Here is a 23687-nt window from a genome sequence, read left to right as displayed (position 1 = left end):
GAAACAGAGGCTAAAATTATCTTGGAGAAGAATCACTAGAAGTGTTAAACAAGTCCCTGTGACGCAGAGTGTTTGTCACTTTTCAGAGGTACAAATATTCCCTCGGGGCTGCCAGCAATTTAACTATGTTAATGCTGTCATTTCCTGGCGATTTGGTCTGTAACCTAGCCTAGCCATCTTGCCGGACCTGGCGACCATGCTAATGGCTTCATCACAGCTTAATGGTTCCTTCTCTCTTTCTGTTTACAGTGCCTATGATAGGAAGCCTCCCTCTGGGTTCAAGCCATTAACCCCTCCCACCACCCCCCTGTCACCCACCCATCAGAACTCCCTATTCCCCCCACCCCAGGCAACTCTGCCCACCTCTGCACACGCCCCTGCAGCTGGCCCGGTCCCAGGTGTGGGCCCCGCCCCCGCCCCTCACTCGCTTCCTGAACCTGGACCACAGCAGCAAACCTTTGCGGTCCCCCGGCCACCACATCAGCCCCTGCAGATGCCAAAGATGATGCCTGAAAACCAGTATCCATCAGAACAGAGGTGGGTGCTGATCTGGGGTTCTTTCGCTGCCCCCATCCCCTCCCCTTTACCCCACGGGGAGAGAGGAAGCAGTCGTATTTGCCAGGTACCTGTAAAGTTCCCATTGCGTTCAAGCATCTTGTGAGGTAAGACGAATAATAGGAATATGACCTGTTTATATAGCACTCTGTTGTTGAGGTACTCCAGACAATCTATGAAGTAGATAAAGGAGAGATGGTTAGTACCATCCCGCCATTATGGAGGTAGAAGACTTGACCAGGTTAGACGGTCTGTCCATGCTCACCGAGGGCTGGTTTCCTAGCTTCTCACTGGATACTGCCTACTAGCATTGAACTTGGGTTTATGCTACCCACAAATACTTTATTAACATTTTACTTACGTATTAGGGAAAATCGCTAAATTTCAAAACATATCATTACTCATCTGATTTTAACACATTTTAACAGGAAATTAGCTAAAGACCTTATTTGTATTACCTACGTTTGAGAGAGAAATCTTCTGGTTTTGCTCCAGGTAGGTTCTATGTTCCTAATAAGGAAACTGAGGCATCAGGAATAACTTGCCCAGAGTCTTTCACTCATCAAACAAACTAAAGTGGAAAGGCAACCTACTCTAACAACACCAAACTTAATAACCTCGTAGGTCCCAGCCTTGTAAGTCCATTATCTAGGTATTCTCGAAGTTTGGATGCCTGTGGCCTTCCTTTATATAGGCTGTTCTGGAGACCCGTCTTTTTATTTCGAGTCTCTCTGGGACGTACATAGGTGGGGAGTTGTCAGTGATGTTACCAAGGGTTGCAAGATGGTGACCATTGCATTTCCTTCCTCCCTTTCTTGTTCTGCATTGGCTGGGGGTAGGGCTGAGGGGCAGGAGAGGGAGGATGTGTGAGTATACTTTCCTCAGGCCTGGTCCAACCCAAATACCTCCTGGTATTTTCTCAGGGGTCACTTTATTTCTAGATGAAATACAGAAAAGAAAGCAGGCATTCTTGTCTGATTTTGATCCCCTGTCTCCCTGGCTGTGAAAGTCGCCATGAAGAACTGCATAATTTGGCTGGTTAGTCTTTATTCCCCTAGGGAGGCCAAGAGCCATGAACACCAATGACACATAGGGCCCAAGGGGTGAGCGCTGACTCGGGGGCTGGCTCAGTGGTGGGCCTTGGTTTCAAGAGGGAGTTCATCTGAAGGAGACAGCTACCACCAAGCTTTGCCAGTTTATTACCTTGTTAAAAGCCTTGCACTTTTTCAGGAGAATTTGGAAATTGGATTTTCATGTAAAAATTCCAGGTTGTGTGGTTTTGTTTTGTATTTTAAGTTGGCAACTAATTCAAATTAAAAACAACAGCAACACTTTGCAGACTAAACAAAACCTCTCTGGGCAAAATCATTCTGCGAGACTGCCAGTTTGTGCACTCGGGCCTGGATACCATTTCTATTTCAATAGTTTTTTGGTTTTGTGCTTTTTAAATAGTATCTTCCTGATTTCCTGCAAGGATTAATAATTGAGGAGGAGGGATGAAGGAGGGGACATATATTTGGTCCTTGAAATACCTAACAAACCTTGTATTTGTTATACCATGTATAAATCCCTTTTATTCATAGTTCCCCCTCAAGCCCTGTTTCTTACCCAGAGGGCTTGTGTAAGGAGAATGTTTGGCCTCTTGGCGCCCTGGCAGACAGGAAGCCTTAGTCTCAGTGGTGAAATAGGTTTGTCACCAGGCTACCCAGCCCCCTCCCCGCAAAAGGGGGAGGTTTGATCCCTGACCTGTAGGACTATCTGCCCTCAGGTGTCCAAAGAGAGAGAGGCAGGAACCAGAAACCAGGTATTTCTTTTAAGAGGGGGATTCCTCCCTGACATCTGCCTGTGTATCTTAGACTTACTTCCCCTGCACTCTGCCATTAGGACTGTGGGTCTAGAATAAAAAGACCTCACACACACTGGGCTGATACAGAGATCCATGACAGAACTGGGGTGAAGGGCAAAGTCCTAAATCGATAAAAGAAAAGCAACACTGGGACACCCAGTCTTCTACCCTAGGGCACTGTAGTTGCAAAGTTGCAAGTGTACAGGAGTTTCCCCAGGGGCTTATTAAAAATGCAGATTCCTTACTCTGCCCCAGATTTTTCAGTTTGGTGGGTCTGGGAGCATGGCCTGGATATTTTATTGTCATACTTTGAGAAATCATGATCCAGCTGTTTCTTCTACCCCATCCTTACTCCAGCCCCCCTTTTGCTTAAGTATCAAATACCCAGTGAATTGAATTTTGTTCTTATTGCCCTTGTCTATTATTAATGATGGTATCCATGTGCTATTTGGGTGATGCAAAGTACATCAAAGACATGACAAATGATTTTGCTTGTAGATACTAGAGAGCACACAGAAAATGAGGCAAACTAAAAGCCTTGGTCTGATTTTGTAAAAGTAATAGTAATTGCACTTGTGTATGATAACAAGCCTCATAACCCCACCTCTCCTAATTATTATGCCTGCCTAAAATGGAGCAGATTACCTTTTTTGGTAAATAGAGTTTGTTCTTTGCTAACTTTTTATTAATTGCAATCTAAGAATATTACTTCAAAAGTAACCCCCTACCAAAAATACATGGTATTTTGTAAGATATGAAGGAAATAGTCTTTTTTTTTTTTTAAGATTTTATTTTTTTATTTGAGAGAGAGAAAGAGCCTGAGCGGAGGAGGGACAAAGGGAGAGAGAGAAGTAGACTCTCTGCTGAGTATGGGGCCCGACATGGGGCCCTGATCCCAGGACCCTGAGATCATGACCTGAGCCGAAGTCAGATGCTTAACCAACTGAGCCACCCAGGCGCCCCAGGAAATAGTCTTATTTGAGCTTTTTAACAATCCTCTAACAAAAGCAGAGTAAAAAACCCTATTCCACAGATAAGAATATCAGGCCTCAGAGCAGCTAAGGGACTTCCTAATGGTCACATAGCCAACTACAGGGGCCTACATTTAGAAACCAAAGCATTTATAACTGCACCATTTGTTTTGGTTATGATTTGGGGGGGGGGTTGTTGCTAACATTCTCTTAAACTACCAGAACTCTATCCTTGTTTTACATTACAAAATCCTACTGAATTCCTATTACACTCGTCTAAACTCATGTTGTGACAGTTATCTTTTTTGTTTTGCTCACAGTATGCCTCTGCAGTTGAATAAACTTTTTGAGGTTTAAAAACCATGATTTAGAACCTTCTCAGCCCAGTATCTTACTTGTCCTCGGTGTATGTTTATTGATAGTGATAGCAGTTTGCTAGAATTATACTTTAAACAAATAAAATATAATCTATTCAAAAGTACATTCTTAATGTTCTATATAATCTTAGTATATAATTTTTCACAACTCATAAGTTATTTTTAGAAGATAAATACTGTGTTTGGAAGCCATGATTTATATTCGTGATTTCCTCCCCCTCGAGGAGGAAAAAAAAAAAAAAACCATGTAATTTGGCATGTTGAGACATGTTCCATTTATCCTTAAAGACCAGCTGCTCCTTAAAGAGGAGGCATATTTTTCGTTCAGCCATCCCGATCTCAAAAGTTCTTTCATCGTGCCGCTTATGATGTTTACATAGGCTAAGTGGAGGAATTTAGAAAATGTTCCTATGTTATACCCATCGTACTGGCCAGGTATGATTTTGTCCTCTGTTAAACTATTTCTTATTACATCTCAAGTTGAAGGAGTCCCCACAATTCAACTGAAGAGGCTCTGCTAGGAAATTTATCATCTAAAAATTTTGGAATACGCTGCTCTCTCACTAGCATCAAGAGGCAGATCTCAAGAAATGACAGCATTTAAGACAGTACTGCTGGTGGAAAAATCCTCTGCTTCTTGATGTTCCCCAAGGGATCAGTATTGTCATAGGCTGTCCTGCTGAACTGATAGAATAGAATTCCCCAGAGTCATCAAGAAAGGGTCAGTTATGTGAGTAACCTAACCTGTTCGAGAAAGTTCTCTCCCTCAGTGGTTATGATCACATCTTCAAAGCTTAAAGGAATGAGCTTACGTTTGGTGGAATTGTGATTTGATAGATAACTATTCATTCCCTGAAGATGCTGTACAGATTTAAGAGATTTAATATACTCGAGGCTTTCTATTGTTTCTACTTCCTCCCTTAAAGTCCATCCCCAATAAATTGCCATTGAACGGCAATTTTTGTCCTTTAGATTTTGTAGTTTTTAGAGAGGGAAGAACCTGACTGTGAGTCATATCTGTAGCCTGGCCTGGAATGAAGTGAATGTGTCTGACGCATCCCTTCTCCACACACTGCTGTTAATAGCATGTTATGTATGGCAGCACAAATTCACTTTGGGATCCGAAACTGAGTTTTGGAGATGCTTAATAGAACCTTCTGCGACAGACTGAATGATGTACTTCTAATGGTTAGAGTGAGAGGTGTTTTTAGTTTTGAATCTTAAGAGGGATTGTTTTTAGCTTACCTTCTATCAAGCTCAAGGAAATTTCCTTCTATTCCTAGTTTACTCAGAGTTTTTAATATGAATGGATATCGAATTTTATCAAACATGTTTTCTGTCTATTGACATCATCAAATGAATTTTCTCCTTCCATTTCTTAATGTAGTGAGCTACATTGGTTTATATGAAACTAACCTTGTATTCATGTGCTAAACCTAACTTATTTGTTATGTGTTACATTTTTTGCTGCACTTTTTATTCTAACATATATTGAGAACTTCTGCATCCGTGTTTACGATTGAGAATAAGGTATAATTTTTTTCTTATATTATCCTTGTTGGGTTTTAGCATTGAAGTTACTCTCCTCAAATGAGTAGAGGGTGTCCTCCTTTTTATGTATACCAGAATAGCACATGTGAAACTGGAATTCTTTATTCCTTGAATTTTTGGAAGAATTTACCAGAAAAATCATTTGGGCCTGATATTTTCCTTGTGGGCAGACTTTTAATTACCAGTTAAGCATCTTCACTTTTCTGGTCTTGCTCTGAATTTCTATTTAGTTGAGTGAATTTAATAAATTACTTTTTCTGGGAATTTTTCCATTTTGTCTGAGTTTTACAGTTAATTGCCATAAAATCTCTAGTTAGTCCTTGGCAGACAATATCATCTGTCTTTTCAACAAATCAACTTTGGTTTTATTCATCCTGTCTATTAGATGTTTTCTATTTCGTTGATTTCTCTCTGCTCTTACTAAAATTTTTTATTCTTTCTACTTTCTTTCATTGTTTTTCTTTTCCTAACTGCTTTGGTTGGATGAGTCACTCATTAATTTTTTAGCTTTGTTTCTTTATAGTATAACATATAACCAAATAAAACTTCTCCTAAGGCTGGGATGACCACATATTGGAGTTTGTCCCAGGTCACTTATGGTTTATGCCTAATGGAAGTTATTGCTCATAGCTTTCCTTTTTACTCCCCCAAATGTCCTGATTTGGACAATCAGTTATTTGATTTCCCTACCCAAGTCCTGCATTTTAGCTGCATCCCTCAAGTTCTGATTTAAATTAAAATTCTGATTTAATTTAAAAGCTCAGTTCTAAGTGTTTTCTTTTTTTCTCTCAATCCTGTAGTTCTTTAAAAATATATTTCTTAATTTCCAAACATATGGGAGTTTTCTAGCTGTCTGGACTATATGATTTTTATTTAAATATCATCAAGAGAGTATTCAAAAGTAGTTACAGAAACAGTATAGGCTCTGAAGTTGGGCCTGAGATTGAATCCCACCTCTGCTACTTCCTATCTGTATGACCTTCCTATCTGTATGACTTCACTTTGTCTAAGCTTTGGTGTCTTCATCTGAAAATGGGAGAATGCTAGTTACTTACCACACAGAATCATCGGGTCGATTAAATGACGTCGTACTGGCACAGAGAAGGTGCTCAGTAAATGCTAGCTTCTGTGACACTTTTTAAAGATCACTGTTGTATTCCGTAAAGGAATCTTCCTAAAATGATGCGGATAGCACAGCTTAGAAACTTCTGTTGCTTCATTGGTTAAGGGTGAGTTTTTACCGTGTAAAGCTCCCTTTATCCCTAATCTTTTCATCATCAGACGTATTAGTGTTGTACATATAAAGCTAATAATACTCTCACCAGCTGATATTCTGAGGACATCCTGTATTTCCATCCCCGTCTTCCTTCTGTGTTTGATGTTAGGAAATCAGACAAACATCTAGGCCTTTAAAGGACATATTTTGTTCCTCATCTATCAGTGTTGTGTCACAGTTTAGATGGGCCAAATTTGAGTCAAGGCAGTGCTGACAGACCTCACAGAGCCCTGAGAGCTTTTTCAGAGTTCTGTAGTGTGCTTTCAGGGAGTGTTCGAGTTCTGTTTGGTAACAGTGTCTGGCTCTTGGAATATGGCAGGAAAGTAAACATTAGTGTGAAATAAATGGGAATAAAAATCAGCATTTTCATTCTGAGAAAGGAGAGTGGGTATTGGGTAGGCAACTAGTGGACTCTGTTATGTGTATGTGGTAGTTTTCTCCCAGTTCCTTAATCTCCCCTTACAGTTGTCTAGCTTCTGAATTTTGCTTGTTGGGGGGTGGGGGAGGAGATGGGCAGTTGATGGTGGTGTTTGAAGGTAATGTATACTGAGAACAGCGAGCTAGGCCCTGTTTCATGCACTAGCGTTTGTAACCTTTACAACAAACCTTTGGACAGGTATCCTGGTTGTCCTTACTTTATTGATAAGGAAAATGAGGCTCAGAGCAGTTACATAACTCACCCAAGGTCACACAGCCGGTAAGTGGTAAAGATTGGATTTCAGCCCAGGATCTTCTGCCTTCACCGCCACAGCCTCGTACCCGGCTGTGCTGCTTCCCTGTTCTGTCTTCTCTTAGCCTTAATGGAAACATTAAGTACATGGTGTTGATTTCTTGGCCGATTTTATGTTATCATCTCCCTGCCGGCCTCTCTGAGCCCCGGCTACTTTACCTGGCATCCGTAGCCACTGTGTAGCCTTCGTCAGATCCACACTTTTCTCCTTTCTTCCTCTAAGCATTGTGTTTACTCTGTGTGTTGGCAGCAGAAACCGAAAAGGAAATGCAGAAAAAGCATCTAACGGTTTTCATAACGTAAACCAAATGTTGGTAGCGTGGGTGAGCTCTTGGGAGGAAAGGCGCTATATAAATCTGACAAATAAATAAATAACTGGTTCTTTAAATAAACTGGCACCGAAAAAGCCTTAATCTGTAACCTATTGAATTTAAGCTCACTTGATAGTCGGAAATCTCCTTTTGCTCACCAACCAACTACCAACTGTGAGTTCACTACGGCCTGAGGAGTTCTGCTGGGATGGCGGGTGTGGGAGGGAGGAGGGAGGGGGTGAGCAGAAGAAGGGGTTTGTGAGGAACCGAGCTGCTCCTCCACCGAAAACGATTGCCTGCCTCAGTAAACAAGAGGCATTTTGTCCTAGCCGTATTATATATACAACACATTCTTAGATACTTCAAAAGCATTGCGGAAAGGGGAAGGGGGTTCAAATGAAGGTCAGTGAGTAAAGTTCACAGAATGTATTTTGAGGACAAGAGCGGAATTACTTTACTGATCTCTGCAAATAAAAGCCATTATCAGCCGCAAGCTCTGAGTGAATCTTTCTCCAAATATGTTGGTTTTGTGACCTACCCTTAAGATCCCCTTTGCCATGCCACTCCCTCAAAACAAACCGGGACTGAACCATCCCAATTATAGAATCTGTTCTGCAGATCCCCGGCCCCTAAGCTCCAAGCACCCTTAAAGTGGGGCTTGAGGGAGGGGCAGGGGCTGCTGGCTGGTACCCATATGGAAGTACCTCTTCCTGAAGAGGCCGTACCAGGCCGACTCTAGAGTTTCATTCTGGAAGGTAAGAAGTTAGGCACCGGGAGGAAGTGAAGGGCTTGGGCCTGTCAGCTGCAGGGGCTCTGGTTACAGAACTGAGCGGTTCTGCGCCCTCCCTGAGCCATCAAAGGAAGTGATTTGTGGAGGTCACCTTTGAAGAGCCAAGATGGTGGCAGAGGGGAGAGAATGTGGAAGATGGGTGCCTTTGTTACTGTTCCTTCCTGCTGGTGTAAGGTCTGATCTCGGAAGCTAAGCAGGGTTGGGCCTGGTTAGTACTTGGCTGGGAGGTTTGGTACTTGATAAAAATAAGGCCTTGAGAATATCTTCGCCTTACTTTTCTGCCCACTTCTTCAGAATTCGCTTCAAAAAAGTCAGGCTTGCCGTGGGCCGCTGCTGCCTATATTCTAAACGTTAAGCCTAAACCTGGGTTTCAAATTTACACTTCTTCAAAGACCCTGGAAGGGTTTCCTTAAATAACAGCAACCTCGAAAATCCGCATTCCTGAAGGAGTTACCCCCGTAAGGCATTCAGCCCCGCTGGGAAAGGCTCTCAACCCCGCGCAAACCTAATACGGTTTGTACAGCTTGTTCAGGACCTTGGCCGGGCAGATTCTGATGCCGTTGGCGTCTGGGATAAAGGGACAAGCATATGTAAAACTCTTTGGTGATCTTCCTGTTATGACACGACCTCGCAGCACTGCTTTTGGTAAGGTAGTAGGGATCCCCACAGAGTGAGTTGAGTGCCTTGCTAGACCCTGATCTAAACAGTGTTTCCTCTGCATCCAAATCTCTTCAGGGGAAGATTTTGAGTCTTGATATTCCAGAAATCTGTTGGCCACCTGTTGCGACAGATTGATTCAAATCAAATTCAAGTTATTTTATGAAAGCTGTTCATAGGATTCAAGTGAAAATTAGAGTAAGACCTTAATATTACAGGATTCTATTGTTGATTTTAAATAACCCACTGGAATCCATTGTTGTAAATTTTTTATTTTTGAACCTGAACCTCGGCTCCTGCTTTCTACCCGAGGGCATATATTCACAGCTGCTTTTCTTTACGCACAGAGGTGAGTGTCTTATACATATTTCATGGATCGAGACCTCACCTTGAGGTTTGCCGTCTCGAACTTCTACACCCATCCTCCTGAAGTCTGTTAGTGCATACAGCTGTGGTACAAACCATGCTTTGTAGACATGATTTTATTTTATCATTCCAGTAGCATTTTGATGCATAATGCATCCCCATGTTACAGATGAGGAAACTGAAGCCAAAAAAATTTGCCATCTATCACTTTCCCTTTTACTATACTGCCCTTCCAACAGAGAAAGTGCAGTTGACGTACTTTCGGATTTTTCTGACAGCTGAAGGATATTAATGCTATTCAATTAATAACAAAAGGCTTTTATTGTTCTGTCTTATTATATGGTAGTGTATATTTATTAAGCTGTAGATGAGCAAAAAAAGAAAATCCCCTAATATCATAACCAACCAAAGGTAAACAGTATTCACATTTACTTACGCAGCCCTCTCCAAGATTTGTACACCATACTTTTGTTCATAAATAATTTTTACTTTTGCAAAAATTTGATGTTCTTTGCAACTTCCACAGTATGTCAAAAATATCTTCTCAGGTTCTTACATGTTTGTGTATTACATCATATTTGATTGTTGCTCTCAACTAAAGAGCTATATCACAATGTGCTTAGCCAGTTCCCTTGTTGGAGGGCTTGCACTGGTGACCATCCCTGTAACTAGATCTCATCCATCATATTTGTGATTTCAGTGCTTTTTATGTGCCAGGCACAGATCTATTAACTACCGATTCATCCTCCAAGTACCCAGAACAAACCTTTTCTCTCTCAGTACTTTTTTGATCACTAATGATGTTGAACTTCCCGTTTGTTTACAATCGTTAGTATTTCTTCTTTAGTGATTTTCCTATTTATGTCTGTCACCCATTTTTTCCTACTGGGATATTCATTCTCTACTGATTTTTAAAAGCTGCTTATGTAGCAATATCGCTGTACCTGTTAGAGATTTTTCTCCAGCTTGTTTTGTTTTTGGTTTTTGTTTCTGATGTGTTCTGACTGTTAGAGACATTCTCCTCAGTTTGTTTTCTTTTGATTTTGTTTCTGGTGTTTTTTGAACTGTAGAAATTTATACAATGAGGAATATCCATATTTATCTTGATGATTTCCACTGTTGGTATGATGTGTAAAAAGGTTTTCCCTCACTCTCAGATTATGTGTTTCCACATATATTTTCTCGGTCATTAAGGTTTCACATTGAAACCTTGAAATCCATGAAATTTATGTTGACATGTGGTATAAAACAGGGACCTTCCCCCCACTAATTTGAAATGCTAACTTTAACAAGTAGTAAACTTTAGAGTATACCTGAAAGTTTTTGACTTCCCATTCAATTCCTTAGATATACCTATCTTTCATTCCTTGTATTGCTGTTTTAATGACTGCAGTTTTAGAAAATTTGTGAATATCTAATAGATCGTTACTTCTTTTCAAAAATTGTTTACTATTTTAAATAAAGTATAGAATCATTTTATCAAGTTGATTGGGAAGGCATTGCTTTTAAAGAATAATTGTCAGTGAATCAATAGCTTCAAAGTCCTCTAAATGTTTTCTCTTTAATTAAATTCTCTTTCTTCTCCTCAGAAAACAGTTTTGGGGTGCCTGGGTAGCTCAGTTGCTTAAGCAACTGCCTTCGGCTCAGGTCATGATCCTGGAGTCCCGGGATCGAGTCCCTCATTGGTCTTCCCACTCGGCGGGGAGTCTGCTTCTCCCTCTGACCCTCCCCCCCTCACGCTCTCTCTCATTCTCTCTCTCAAATAAATAAATAAAATCTTTTAAAAAAAACAGTTTTAAGGTTTTATTCTTATATGGCCTACACATTTCCTGATTATTCCTAGAGATTTTCTGTTTTTCATTGCTTTATGAACAGGATTTTTTAAATCACATTTTCTAACTGGTCAATTTGTACTCTTTGGTCTTTAAAATTTGATTCTATCTACAGGTAAAAGAAGGAATGAACTAATAAACATATGTATATGTTAGTCCTATTTGCAAGTAAGTGGTCTTATATATTTAGACACATAACCTGGCCCACCTGTACAGAGGGACTGTATGAAATAAACATGCACAGGAGACAAGAGGCTACTGTGTCATTGCTTTTTTGCCACTCCCTGACTCAAGAGGTCTGAAATATGCCCTCTAATTTGGGGAAGAGGGTAAAATGTTCAGAAATAGGCATTAATAAGTGCTTTGCAAATAATTTCATTTATCCGAACTTCTAATTCCCAGTGCTAAATCAGAGTAAGCATATATCATGTTCTTAGCTAACAACTATAACTACTTTCTTCTTGCAGATTTCAGAGACAACTGTCAGAACCCTGCCACCCCTTCCCTCCTCAGTCGGGAGTTCCTGGAGATAATCGCCCCAATTACCACCGGCAAATGTCAGAACCGATTGTCCCTGCAGCTCCCCCGCCCCCTCAGGGATTCAAACAAGAATACCATGATCCACTCTATGAACATGGGGTCCCAGGCATGCCAGGCCCCCCGGCACATGGGTTCCAGTCACCAATGGGAATCAAGCAGGAGCCCCGGGATTACTGCGTTGATTCAGGTTAGCACAGACTCATGCCACTTCTCTCTTCGTTCTCTCATTGATCTGTCTGGTCGTTATTGTCTTCTATGTACAGGGCTTTAGGGAATAGTTTTATAAAAAATCACCCTCAAAGAACTTAGGAGCTACTAAAGCCGACTTGTTCATTCATAACTAAATACAAAACAAAACAGAAAAGCCATCCAGTGGGAGGAAGTGCAGTAGTTTTTCAAAAGTGGTGGGGAGCACACCTCTGAGTCCAAGCCTAAAGACCCAATCGTGGCGATGCCCTTTTTAAGACCTGTTATCTAAGGGTCACTGGACCTAGGAAATATCATTTCTGCATTTTAGTCCTTGCCCCTAGCTTTACGGCTTTCCTTTTGAATAGAGTAGACTCACAAACTCCCAATATGAGCATAAGGAAGAGTCTTACACGTAGGATGGGATTCTTTCTATTCTTGAAATGAATGGTATTCTGAGAAATCACCTAGTATGTCATGACTGTAGGGGGTGCTGGGTACAACATGGAAAAGGCTGTCTTGCTGATTGCCTCATGGGATTCACTGCCCTATTGGATTGCTTTCATCTGGGCAAGTTCCCGGTGTCCTTCACAGGCTGCTGATGTACACAGGGAGAGGTAACATCAGGGCACCCATTGTCTGGTTGTGGGTTACCTCTTGTCTAGAAACATAAGCATATCAAGAAGTTTAAGCTGTACTTGGGGGGTCCCCCCTCCTCCTCCGCCACCACACATGCTCATTCACGAACTACATATCTTATAGACCAGGCATATTAAATGAGATCATTAGGGGTAAGAAGAATTGGAATTCTGCATTTGGCACATTTAGAAACTGTTTCCTCCTCTTCTTTTCCTCTTCTTTCAGAAATTACTTAAACTTTCTCACTCTTTTCTTGCAGTTGGTACTAAAGGAATTTGAGGGTGGTGGGTAGGTTTTCAGCCTTTTCCATGGGTGTTTTTCTTGGAAGACCCTGGGGAGGGGTGGGGCAGTATGTATTTGAATGACTTTTGCAAATAGAACAGGCTATGTAGTTTGCTCTTGGCCTTCTGGGAGATATAATACATAGATTGCTCAATTCAGGCAGAAATGGATTATGGGAAAGGCTGGGAGGTAGACAGAAGGGAGACATCTGTTGCTTTATGATAAAAAAAATTACCAAGCGTATAGGTATTGATAGCTTGTAAAATTCCCACTGGCATTCCTCCTGAAAGCTTTGATGTATTTTTCTCAGGAACAGGCATGACCAGCAATATTTTTCCTTGGGGATTGACATTTTAATCTGTCCTGAAGAGTTTTTTCACCCCACCCCACCCCACCCACCCCACTTAAAGCAAGACACTCAGCCGATACTACCATATCTGCAATTCATGTGTCCCACATGGGCACAACTCAACCCACCGGCTTTCCTCTCAGTGGACACCTGGATAACCTGATGCTTGAAAAAGAGCTCACTTGAGTTCGGGTTTCATTCCAACACCTCCAGCATGGGGAAACGTCCTTGCAAATGGCCTTGCCCTCGCTTCCTAACCTCAAATCCCCTAACTTCTTCGGCCTGAAAAGGACCCTCATCCATTGGCGCAGAATTGGATGTGACCACCGGCTGTAAAGGGGAGCAAATTGGGAAAGATCTAAAGCACCCCTCATCCCGCTCTAACCCCCAAAGCCCCTGAGTCAGTAGAGACAGAAGGCCAAGCTCGGCCTTTTGAAAGCCAGTTTCTTTTTATACCATTAACTCTCTCCCCAGATTTGGTGTTAACTAATTTCTGTAATGAACAAGTTATAAGAATGAAGCATCATATTTTCCTCCTCGTTCTCTTGATCAGGAGCCAAGAGTCCTACTTTCAAATGGTGGGTGATGGTGTTGCCTATGTTGCCTGTTAGGGTGGCACCTCTCTCCCAGGTCAAGACCAGAAAGACATGATCTGGGAGCAGGAGAAAGTCTAGGGGCTTCACTACAGGGCTGCAGTTCAAGAGATGTGCTGACTCACCTACAGAAGCTACTGACAGAGTGGGTGTCTGTTTCTCTTTCAGAAGTGCCTAACTGCCAGTCGTCCTATATCAGAGGGGGGTATTTCTCCAGCAGCCATGAAGGTAAGTAACTTTTAAAAAAAAATAATATTCAAGCAAGCTTAAAATTTCTCAGCTTCCAGGCTAAGATTTGGGATCATAGATAGGTTAAACCTTTCTTAAGTCATGAAAATGAGAGCTAGTTGATGGTAACCTTCAGTTATTTTGAGGCACACTCCTGAATGCAGTGAGGGCCACCATCATTTTCAATAGTAATGACTCTCACTTTTCAGAGGTCATGGGATAATATGAAGAAAAAATAAACCAATCTGGTTTCCCCACTTCCATCCAGGGAGGTGTATGTAGCTGTTTATAACATTATCAGCCTGAACTAGAACTTGGGAATGTGTGAACACTTGAGATGGTACATTTAGGACTTCTCTGAACACTGAAACGGGGAAGGGTTTTTTTCTTAGAACATTTTCCCCAGAAGTACATCTTGTTTTTTGTCCTAAAGATTTACTTATTGATTTATTTGACAGAGAGAAACACAGCAAGAGAGGGAACACAAGCAGGGGGAGTGGGAGAGGGAGAAGCAGGCTTCCTGCCGAGCAGGGAGCCCGATGCGGGGCTCGATCCCAGGACCCTGGGATCATGACCCAAGCTGAAGGCAGACGCCTAACGACTGAGTTGTTTTTTGTCCTATACATCTGTCCTTAAATACCCAGGGCAGTGTGATTCCCCAAACCCATGGCATCAGCTTCACCTGGGATCTGTTGGAAATGCAGGTTCTCGGGACCCACCCCACACTACTGACTCAGAGGCTCCAGGGGCCCAGCACTCTGGGTTGTGACACGCCTTCCAGGGGGTCCTGATGCACGCTCAGTTTTGAGAACTACTCTAGCATGGGGAGTCGCAGCTTTGGTTGCACGTTAGAATCAGCTGAGAGCTTTTAAAACTTTTGGTGTCTGATCTTCACTCAGAACAAGTAAATCAGAAATTCTGGGGTGGGGCTTAGGCATTAGTCCTTTTTAAAGGTCCCCAGGTGATTCCAGTGTGCATCCAAGGAGGACTGAAAAGCTCATAAAACAGTACTAGGAAGCATCTGCTGTCTTTTAAGTGATTGTTTCACAAGCGTGATTTCTATGGGTAGCTGCTTCCCGCTGACCTGGTGAGAGGGAACACCCAGTGGGGTTGCACTGTGTGCCCGAGAATATTCTGAGTGTTTGTCCAGCCCTGGGAAGGAAGAGCTGTCTACCGGACCTCTGACTGTGATCGATCGGCACAGCTGTGTGGGGCTCTCTTCCAGGTTCCCAAATGTTTCTGCGGCAGCAACTGATGTCTGCAGCAGGCAAACTGGGAGGGAGTGGGGGAAGAGAAGGAGGAAAACATTGTGCATAATTACAACATTTAGAAAGGAGCATGCTCTTACAGGAAATATTTTTAGTAAAGCATTGGACTGCTTACTACACACACAATATCTGGAGAGTTTGTGTGTTTTCCCCCTACTCTTTCCCATTCCTCTCCCTGACCGCCCCCCCCCCATGCATCGGAGAAGCTAGTTTCAAAGAGACCTGCATTCTTAATTACTCTAAATTACCATGATGTGGCTTCTCCTTCCTTCTTCTATAGGCTTCACCATGGATGCCAGTTAGTGAGACAAGTGTTTCTGATTGGCATCTGCGATTACTAAGATAGCCATCCTGCCTTAGTGCTCGTTCACCTGGAATCTCTGCAGGGCGGGTAAATCTTTCCTCTCCACTGGGCCCCTCAAACAGGTTCTTCCTTCCTGCCACCTTTGAGTGGTGGGGTGGTTGTGGCCACAACTGCTGTAACTGCTGGGGCCAATTCAACTGACTTAATTTCACTTAAGCCAACAGCATTTTGCAGATGTTTTCGAGGAGCTTGTGGGGCAGTGACTAGAAACCGCAGATACACCAAAACGACACTCATGGGCAGGCCCTCATCTGATTGGTTTGAAAACCAAACCTAGAATTTCATTGAGATTTACATTTTTTTCCCTGTATGCTGTGAATGTATTATCCTTACCTAGAGGAAGAACAGGAAGAACAGCACTAAAAATAACACGGCAAGTTTGACAGATGTGTAAACTTTGAAGGAGTTTACTTATAATGACTTTATAATGAGGCCATTAAAACATCACTGGAGTGTCAAAATCCAAATGGAAAGTCAGGAAATTTATAGCTTCCTGGCAGCCAAGGCAAAAAAAAAAGGAAGGAAGAAAAGGGATTATGTAATTCTCGTTGATAATATAAAATATAACAATTTGTCATAAGAGTCAGTTTCCTAGTACCAGACTGGAAAATAAATTTATCATAGGAGTCGCTGAAACCCTGACTTAAAAGCTAGCATTGTATTCTTAAATCTTTTCTTAATGGAGAGTCTTTCATATTCATTCAAGTATTTGTTGAGCACTTATTATGTATGAGGTGATATGAGGATACTATATTCAGGACATGGTCCTTATCCTCAAGGAATTTAGAATCCATAATGGAGACTATATAAGATAAAGCTCTCACATTATCCAGTTAGTTTCTTTTGGGGGGGAGGGGGAGAGGGAGAGAGAGAATCTTCAGGCCCAGTCTCACAACCCTGACCTGAGCCAAAATCAAGAGTTGGACGCTTAACCGACTGAGCCACCCGGGTGCCCCTACAATTCATTTCTTAATAGTACTTATCAGTGTACAATTACTATCTTAATTTTTTTAACATTCATTTATTTTACACTATGTGCCAGGAACTACTCTTGACACTGAGGTATAAAGGTAAACAGATCAATGTAACAGAATATATGTTAATAACTCATAATGCTCTCACACTAATTCTCATACAATTAAAGCATCTTCCCGTCTGCAAATGAGGAAGCTGGAGCACAGAGAGGTCACACAGCCCATCCAGGTCCGTCATTCTGACTCCATGGCCCACACTCTATAATGCTCCACACTACCGAGTCTCACTTTTCTTTCCCTACTTTGTTATATGTCTCCTCCCGTTGGGATACAAGCTCCATGAGAGCAAGCACCAAGTCTCTATTTTCTTGTTATCCACCCTCTTTGTGTGCCTGGCATAAATATTTATTGGATTAAATAATAAATAAATGTCAATAAAATATACTTCCTTTGATATCGTGAAGCAAACAGAGAAATAGTGCTTGGGGCTGAGAAAACAAAAATGAATAATACAAACCTCAAGATAATCTCAGTTTCTTCCAAGTTGGGCAGTGCTTTCCCAGTCCCAGGCCTTTTAAACACGGCACTGGTCCTGCCAAGAAGAACTTGATCTTGGCCAATTGTGAAGAAAGAACAGCCAGTTTATTCCTTGGTGTCTTTACCCGTGGACTTTTCAAGTACTAGCAAATCCCTCTCAGAATCTCAGGCTAGTCCTTCACTGCAGCGCAGCCTCGCGGCCTGCCCCTGCCGCACCCCCCAGCACATGCACCCACACCCCTGTACTGCCCAGCCAGGTGGATGGAGCCAGGGCGCTGGGCTGAGCACACGGGAGCTGCTGGGGCTCTCTGCCAAGGGGTCTGCTGGAAGAGGAGCAGGCTCGGCCACAGGGAGGGATAGGGTCCCCATCAAGCCTATTAACTGACTTTGATTTTAACCGCTGATCTTGTCAGGGTCCCTGGTGACATGACTGGGTGGTCAGCACGTAGTGCATATTAAGGGTATGTGGACTGCGAGTGCCGGCCATCCTTCCTTCTTCTTGACCCCTTTCACTTTTTGCCCTCCTTTCCTTTCATTTCCACTTGCATGCCTTGAGCCCATCAGTTCCCCTTTTTGGACCTCTGTTTTGTTGTCTCTATAATGAATACGTTTTTATTGCTAGAAAGTCTCTTCAGATTTCTTCCATTATGTCTGGTGATAATACTTCCAACTTGCTTTTAGAGTTATTGCTGGTCACAATCCTCCACAGGCCCAAGTCTTTACTCATTTTGGCAGCATTGTCTACCCTCCAAGCTCTTTCATAATTGAATGAGGTACACGGGCAGCCTCGACAAGTCCTGGGAAAGGTTGAAATTAATATTTGCTAAAAGGAAAATGGCAAGACTATGTACAGATCACCCAAATCCTCCCGGCTAGGCCAACTGAAATAGATGAGATGTCTTTTCAGATATAAAAGCTTAGTCACAGCATCAATGACCTATAGAGACCTCATAACAAGATGGGAAGGAACTTAGTGGTGACTCAGCACTTCCCTGCAGTCTTAGCTTGAATAGCAGGAATCAACGCTTCTCTGACTGAGGCATCAGAACCTGAACACCTAAGTCCTTTTGAACCCCCCCCTACAATTCAGTCTGGCATACATTTGGCAATTAGTAGGGCTTAGGACCCGAAATAGTAGAATTCCATTTTAGTCCTTAAAGCCAGAGTTTTAGTAGAATACAGATAGAATTTATTAAGCAACATGGTCTTTCTTTTTAAATTTTCCTTCAGGTTTTTCATATGAAAAAGATCCCCGGTTGTACTTTGACGACACTTGTGTCGTTCCTGAGAGACTGGAAGGTAAGTAGCACCTCCAGTTTGTTGCTAAGCCGGAATGTCAGAAATATCGGAACACCTCAGTCTTGTGAATGCCAAGTTGGCATTAACAACTCCGTCATGCCCAGATTGTCCAAGAAACCTAAGACTAAAGTATTGCATCTATATCCTCGTCCCAAATAGGCAAAGTCAAACAAGAGCCCACCATGTATCGGGAGGGGCCTCCTTACCAGAGGCGAGGTTCTCTTCAGCTGTGGCAGTTCCTGGTTACCCTGCTTGATGACCCAGCCAATGCCCACTTTATTGCCTGGACGGGCCGTGGCATGGAATTTAAGCTGATAGAACCTGAGGAGGTAAGCACTGGTGCTGGGCTTGGATGATATTTGATTGGTTGATGATGATGATGATGTCTGCTCTTGTTTAGTTCTCCACTGAGGCTTTTTACTGTGTTAAGTTTGCTCTTCCTTCTCATTCAAATTCTGGCCTGGCCAATGGGCTTGGCAGTTCTCTTCCTAGTAATAGGACAATTTACAATTTGGGAACAGGCAGAGTTCTCCACTGTAGAAAACACAGAAAGTATTAGTAACACGTCTGCAAAATCAGAAGAGTGAGGCCATGAAGACATGCATCCGGAAACATCTGTTTTCCATCTTGGAAAGTCTTTTTCAAGTGTTGTTTCAGTGATACCAACTTGTTTTGGTGTGGGTCCTCGTATGTCACAGGCTATATTTGCGGCTACACGAACATATTAATAGTATGACATTTTGGTAATATCAGAAGCAAATACCCAACCATATATTTCAAATGGCTCTACCCTAGAGAGATAAAATGATCAGAAATGGGTCAATCTTATGAGCTTAGATTTTTAAGTGTATTATGTGTCATCACAAGTTGAGAGGTAGCCTAAACCTTCATTATTTTAATAAAGAAAGAAACACCACCAGACCTATTGACAGAAAGGCCTACAGACAGCACCCAGTACCATTTCTTCAATGGGGAAAATCTACAGAACCCCTTTCCTGAATATCACATAGCAGAGTAAATTAAATCATGTTCTCAGTTTGGCATATTCCAAAGGGGTTGCTTTTAAATTTCTATTTGATTTAGACTCGAGAGAGATTATAAATGGAGGAAAAAATGCCCTGAAAATCTGACGTAGGCTTCTTTTGGTAGCGTATACCTAGGTATTATATGCTAAACCAGCAGAGCAAAATGTATCTTTGGGTTGGGTGTAAATGAAATGGGAACAGTCCCTTTGGAAGGCATTTGAGCAAGAATGGCAGTTGTAGATGTTCAATTAAGTCCAGGGCTCGCTTCAGCCCACCAAGAGTATCTGTTGGCCCTGGGGGCTTAATAGCAGGAAGTAGCCACTTGGCCCTTGATTTGGAAGAAGAAAATGGTCTGAAAGTTAAGATGAGAAAAGGAGACTATGTGGATTGGAAAAATCTAAAGAATCCCGGCTGGTAGGAAGGTAAGGAAGGCTTCGCTAAAGGCAGTTATAAAAGAAGGATCTGTGGTGTTCCCTGTCTTGTATCCTTCATAAAAATGAAAGTGTGTCAATGTCTCCTATCATCAACTATTTCCGTTAAGACTGTGTCTCCCTTCAAAGCCAGAGTTTGGTACGCCTGTGTTTTTCAAAGTTTTCTCCTGGGGCAAGTCATGTGGAAATGGAGCCATGCCCGAGAGCTGTCCACCCTACATTCTTGGCCTGGTTGATAGGAGGCTTGAAGAAAGCATGTTGCCTGAACTACTGAGGCTTGCTGCAAGCACGTCTGCCATGGGGGCAGTCCTTACACTGATTTATCTCATTTCACAAACAGGAGCTTTTATTACTTTATTGCCACTGCCTCGGGCCTAAGCAGAGCCTGTGCTGTTGCAGGTAAACCTGGTTATGACCCTCTGTAAAGCTGTTATTGAATCTTCTGCTCTCCTACCAGCAGGAAAGACAATGATGAACAGATGGTAAAGGGCGCCTGCTTTCATACTTCATAGAGAAACTAATATTAATCCAAAATGCTCATAAATGCCAAGTAGCCAAGTCACGTGAGAGGCCTGTGGTGGCCTTGCACCTCTCTCAGCTGATGGGACCGCTTCGTTTCAGCAGGAAGTACTTCTTTCCACCCCACCTTGAAATCCCCCGGTGCTCCACCAGCTCTGAGGGTTCGGTTCTCTGACGTTCCAGAACCGCTTCTGTTCCGCGTGCGCACTTTGGCCACAGGACATGCAGAGTACAGCATTGGTTGAGCTCTTTCCCTACTGGTTGTATAACTTTGCCGTCCCCACTCTTTGTTAAAGTCAGGAAGATACCAACTCCTCGAGAAAGCTGGAAGACGTTGTCATGGGGGGAGCTTGAAGGGTGAAGCGGAGGAGGAAGCTGTTTGGGACGTAATTGTAGGCAGCTGTGTGGCTGAGTAGTGCACTCTGGGTAATTATCCATAATATCCATTACACTGTGCATGGAAATTGTGGTTTTAGAACTGCGTTTTGGCAGGCCCCCTAATCAAATGTCTTTTGATAGTCATCCAGCTTAGCACCCTCTCAATTATGACTGACTCGGCTTTAATCTGGAGCCATTTTAACTGTGAATCTGCATTAATGAATATTTTGGGGGGTAGGGTTGTTTGTTGAACATGTGGCAGATAACTGATGCCATGGGGAGGTTTAAAAGGATGGGCTGCGAGAAAGAGCTGCTCCCCGTGCTATGGCTTGCTCTCTCTTGAAAAGGGAGGAAAAAAATGTGAGGTGTTTTTTTTTTTAACTCTTTCTCAGCCTCTGTCCTCAAGGTGCGTGTGATCAAAGTGATGAATGGGAAAATGAAAGAAAGAGCTGCTAACAAGCTCTTGCCTGCTCCCCTCCCCCCAGAAGTAGGGCAGCCCTCATTTCCAACAGCTTGCACTTGTGCCGCATCATGCGTTACTGGAGAAGGAGCAGCCCTGGGGAGGGCTACGGAGTCACAGGGCCCCGGTCCAAGAGAATGAGTCGGTAACTTTGGCCACCAGAGTCGCTCGGAAGTCAGTGCATGTACAGAACCTCACTCCAGTAAGCGGTTGCCTATGCAAGTGACGGCAAAGAGAGGTCAAGGCTGAAGGGGAAGAATATTCCAGAATTGATTTCCACCACTGAATCCAGTAAGAAGATGAGGCCGGGCTTCCTTTCGGGTGCCCTGCATCACTTGCGGGCTCACAGCAGTTCAAGGACAGCTTCATAGTGTCATTTCTTTGGAACAGGGTAGAAGGACATGTATTGGTTGAGCAGGTCTCCCTTGCACCACTGTTTCTGTTGGTTTAAAAGGTTTATCTTCTCTAACCAAGGGATGGAGTTTTGGTGAATTGTGCCTTTTTGGCTATTTCAAAGAGAGACTTGAATGGGTGCAGTATGGAGAAAGAAGGAGAGCCAGGGACATCGTGCGTGCCATACGGGGCCCAAGGCAAACGAATGGAAACTTCGCTTTCACACAGTCTGTTGCAAGGCAGAGGGGAATCATGGCTATTGAATTATTCTAATGTAATTAGGACAGACGCATTCGTCCTTGCTTATCAGATCATTTCTGGTATTTTTAAAGGTCATTTTGAATCCTGATTTCAGAAGATGTTGCTTTCATTCTGCCCAGATGCTTTAAGGAAATGTTTTAAGTGAAATGCTTTTTTATGATCCGCTTTTCCCATTTGCAGTCTCCCTACTTCCCATTCCATGTGTAACATCTGTTTTTTTTAAAGCTCAAAGGAATATAGTTATTTTGTGTGTTTTTTTTAAGTTTCCAAAAGTGACCTCAAATATTCAAAACATGACCCCTGGTTTCCATACATTTAAAGACCTCTGAGGAGCCTCCCATTTCTAGAGTTACTCTTCTCCTACACGGACAGTCGTCCTTACAAGCAGGATTTGGATGTTGAGATACTTGAGAACAGAAATTGCTTGGCTGTCCTGACAATTGGGTAAACTCCACTAGGAAGTTTCTTGCTATAAGGCTTCTTTGCCCAAAGCTCCAATTACATCTCCCCATCACTGCACCTCAGGTGGACTGGGTTGGATATAATGCACTTCAGAACTGTTTGGGAAGCCCTGTTAATTTTTCATTAAGTGGCTAATGGTGCTGCATGTTTTAATGTCCATTCTGCAAGTCTGCTGGGAGCAGGGGATTGGATGGCAGTGGGCTGGAATGATCTGGTTCCCCCTTACTCCATGAGCTGCAGTAAGTAAACAGCTCCCAGCCCCTCGCCAATCTTATTAGAATTGAACTTCTGCTCTGCTGGCCCATTAGCAACTCACTAGTGTGTTCCTAATGTTTCAGGAATGACCATTCTAATTATTCCTTATTGACTGCTACAGAAACCATAGCACTTAATGGCAACATGTTAATGGTCTATGGGTATTGGTCAATAATTCATATGTGGAGAAACAGTAGAGAGCCTGTTTCCTCTGGGACATTAGCCAAGCCCTCTGCAATCTTAAAGTGCTAGGATTCTTCCACCTCTGGATCTCACCTCTCTTAGCAGTCGCGACTGAATCATCACCTTTGTTGAATGTTGGGTCTTGAGGGAATTAAGTATTTTTGCTTCCAGGTCAGGGAAGTGGACCACTGACCAAAGCAGTCAAATCACAGAACTGGCGCTCCTGGGATTGGGAGAATACCACTAGGCCCAGGGAATGAATTTGCATTGCTCTCTACTTTCCTGTCTCTTTAGGTTGCTCGGCGTTGGGGCATCCAAAAGAACCGGCCAGCCATGAACTATGACAAGCTCAGCCGTTCTCTACGCTATTACTACGAAAAGGGCATCATGCAGAAGGTGAGCCATTACAAGAAGCACCTAGACCATTCTGACCACTTTCAAAGAAAATGTCAAGGGCTTCTGTAATGTGACTGTTTATAATGGCTAGGAGAAAATGTTAGCCTTGTAAGTGATTCTGTGGTAGGAAAAAATCTTGGGAGAACAAACTTAAGAGTCAAATGAGATATAAAGAGTACTTTAATGCTCTTGGGAAAACGAACACCAGAGGTTGCACGTGGAACACACTATAGGAAAATTAGGCTCCCTGGTTTTACTTAAATTGCCTCTAATTACAAAAATGTCCAGAAACATAGGCCAACAATTACATCCATAAAGGAGTACATGAAGGAATCAACTTGAAGGCCTCCACTACCATAAGAGCTGAGTTGAAGTCTTTAGTTGGCAAAACACCCAGACCTCT

At 42.7% G+C, this 23687-nt stretch overlaps 1 protein-coding gene across 1 annotated transcript in view; it reads left to right on the top strand.

The window, feature by feature from the left end:
- The window catches only part of ETV5 (ETS variant transcription factor 5), a 57793-nt gene that overhangs the window by 28311 nt on the left and 5795 nt on the right, over positions 1 to 23687 (top strand). The window contains exons 7-12 of the mRNA XM_027586396.2: positions 250 to 537; positions 11730 to 11989; positions 14020 to 14079; positions 18453 to 18521; positions 18681 to 18850; positions 23183 to 23284. Of these exons, the coding sequence (XP_027442197.1) occupies positions 250 to 537; positions 11730 to 11989; positions 14020 to 14079; positions 18453 to 18521; positions 18681 to 18850; positions 23183 to 23284 (949 nt within the window). The remainder of the gene's footprint in view (positions 1 to 249; positions 538 to 11729; positions 11990 to 14019; positions 14080 to 18452; positions 18522 to 18680; positions 18851 to 23182; positions 23285 to 23687) is intronic.

Source organism: Zalophus californianus, chromosome 1 (assembly GCF_009762305.2).
Source record: "Zalophus californianus isolate mZalCal1 chromosome 1, mZalCal1.pri.v2, whole genome shotgun sequence".
In the NCBI taxonomy this organism is placed as follows: Eukaryota; Metazoa; Chordata; class Mammalia; order Carnivora; family Otariidae; genus Zalophus; species Zalophus californianus.
Note: the sequence above shows the minus strand (reverse complement) of the source record. Positions and strands in the feature narration are given on the sequence as shown.